This window comes from Impatiens glandulifera, chromosome 6 (assembly GCF_907164915.1).
Source record: "Impatiens glandulifera chromosome 6, dImpGla2.1, whole genome shotgun sequence".
Taxonomy (NCBI): domain Eukaryota; kingdom Viridiplantae; phylum Streptophyta; class Magnoliopsida; order Ericales; family Balsaminaceae; genus Impatiens; species Impatiens glandulifera.
The window spans coordinates 19600680-19603471 of NC_061867.1; the positions used below are offsets into that span (position 1 = coordinate 19600680).

General features: G+C 21.5%; 1 protein-coding gene across 1 annotated transcript; it reads left to right on the plus strand.

Annotated features, from left to right (window-relative positions):
* The first annotated feature begins 1914 nt into the window (after window positions 1-1914).
* LOC124943315 (nuclear transcription factor Y subunit B-6-like) lies at window positions 1915-2377 on the plus strand. The gene is made up of 2 exons (XM_047483846.1): window positions 1915-1942; window positions 2052-2377. Exons 1-2 carry the CDS (start codon window positions 1915-1917, stop codon window positions 2375-2377), a joined length of 354 nt encoding a protein of 117 aa, XP_047339802.1.
* The last annotated feature ends 415 nt before the right edge of the window (window positions 2378-2792 follow it).

Below are 2792 nucleotides of genomic sequence, written 5' to 3' on the forward strand. Positions count from 1 at the left end.
TATATTTAACACAATATTATAATTTTTATCTTTTTTTATTGATATTTTAAAAGCTTAGGCGCTATTTTATAAATATTTATAAAAGTAATCACTAAAATATAATAAATACGTTAATATATATATATATATATATATATATATTCATATAAAAATGAAACAAATAAATAATATATTTAGTATTATATTTTAATATGTTTTAAATAGTATATAAATATTTGAATTGAACTTCTTTTATTATAATAATCTTTGCATTAGTTAGACTTCAAAATCAATCATGTTTACTATAAACAAAAAATAATAAATTATTTTTTAATTTAAAATAAAATTTAATAAAAATCACATTTTTTATCAAACTTTTCACCTAAAAAGTTTTATTTAATTTAATAAAATATTTTATATGAAATAAAAATAAAATTATTTCCAGTTTTAATTTGACCATTTTTAAAAGTGATTGTGATATTAATAATTTTTAAATATTAATGTAAATCTATTTTTAAAAAAATATTATAATATTATGTTATTATTAAATAAAATTAATAATTTATGTTATTTTAAAAAAGTAATTATATTATTTTAAAAAGTATTATTATATTAAAATACTGAAATAAATTAATAAAAGTAAATTAAATAAAAAATATATTTACTTAAGACTGATACTCTTAAAGTTGTCAAGCATATTTAAACTTATTTATTAGTATATAAAATAAAATAGTTTTACAACAATTTCATAATTATAGAAAGTTCATTAAAAATGTATTAATTATTTTAAAAAATAATATAATCTAAAATTTTATCATTTTTTTATTTAATTTTTAATTAAAAATATTTTTCTAATTTAATTATATATTTTATATTAAATAAATATAAAACTAATGAATATTTATTTTTGATAAATTTCTGTGATCTGTTTTTGGGAAAAAAAAAATAGCTGTGATCTTGAATCATACTAATTTGGTAAAATGGAATGGATACATGATTAATAAAGATAAATATTGAAGCTCTATTTAAATAAGTTAAAAAATGCTCATACATCAATGTAACATTAGTGTGGTAATATAAATCAAAATAATAAAAACAATTACTCCAAATCCAATGAAAAAAATCCGAAATCTTGACCTAGTTAAATTTTTTAGTATAATAAAAACTGTAATTGATTGAGGAAAGTTATGGGCGAAAGAAGCTCAAAAAGTAAAAAAGTTACTAAACAAATGGAGATAATTAAGAATTAAGATATACTATGAATTTCTTTATGATATATTCTTCAAATTATTTATTTTATAATTAGTTTATGAGCACGGTAATTCTTAAAACAGTTATTATAACAATTAATTATAATAACTGTAATTTCAGTTGAAAGAATATTAATTTTATAAATCAATTGAGAAGCCTCTTTTCACATAAATTTAACTAACTATAATGAATGATTGCAAATTAATAAATTTCCTCAATTCAAAACTTATTAATTCTGAATTTTAAACAACTTAAAAACTTTAGCTTCTAAAAGAAAAAAACATTTTGTATACCAACTAATATCCTATAATCAAATTAAAATCCCAAATAAATTGAAATTGTCCCCGTAAAATACATTAAAATATTAAATTAGATATTTTTCCAAAAAAAATTAAATTGGATAACAATAAGATAGTGAGCTAAGTTACTCTATAAATAAACTTTTTTCTTTATTTTTATTTTACTTTTAAAGGTGAATAGACGGAAAAAAAAGTTAAATAGAAATGGATAACATTTAATTTAACATACTTTTTTATTATTATGGATATTCTTGAACCAATCAAATTGAGTAAAAAATTTATCTACCTTACTTTGTATTTAGCATTAAATACTTTATAAGATGAAATCCCTTATAAAATAATGATATTACCTTAGATTAAATATCAGAATTTTACCAACTTAACAATGGAGAATAAGGGTTCAAGCTCAAGAGGTAGATTAAATCTACAAACTTGAATCTCTTTAAGTTACTTTCTAAAAATATTTACTCAAATTGTAGTCGAATTGATTTGGGTATATGAATTTTCGGTTTTCTATTTCAGCATTTGGGGCGTCACCAACTGAGTTATTCATCTCGACGGCGAATGTGGCGAGGATCATTCGGCGTGTGGTACCGCCATACGGCAAGATTGCTGACGATTCGAAGGAGATTGTTCAAAATTGTGTCTCGGAATTCATTGGCCTGATAACTGCCGAAGCTAATCTGCTTTGTCAAAGCGAGAGTCGTAAGACGATTACCGCCGATGACATTCTACGGGCTATGACCAAACTAGGGTTTGATAAATATGTTAACTCACTTTCCCTTTACATTTCCCGTTATCGTGTGGGAGAGCCATTGGGGATGGTCGTCTCATCGAGACGTCCATAATTCATGACTTTTGGGCCGATTTCAGGTCCAATGGGCCATCTAGTTTTAGAGGCCAATGATGAGGTTGGGTCGTATAGACGGTTAAATCTATATATATCTAATGATGCTTAATAAATAAAATGTAGAGTGATATTTACGCTCTCACCACATCTCACATAAACTTTTTATATTTTATAACAGTTTCTCTCTCTTGTCATAATTATAATAAAAAATGAGAAGCAAAAGAAGACAAAAATTTGAAATTGAGAGACGCCTCCAAGGATTTAGATTTTTTATTTTTATTTTTTTATTATAAATTTTTTTCTATAACAAAACCTAAAATATTTTATAATAAAATTATAAATAAAATTTTATTTTAATGAATAATATTAATATTTTAATTATTTATATATATAATACAAAAATATAATTAATA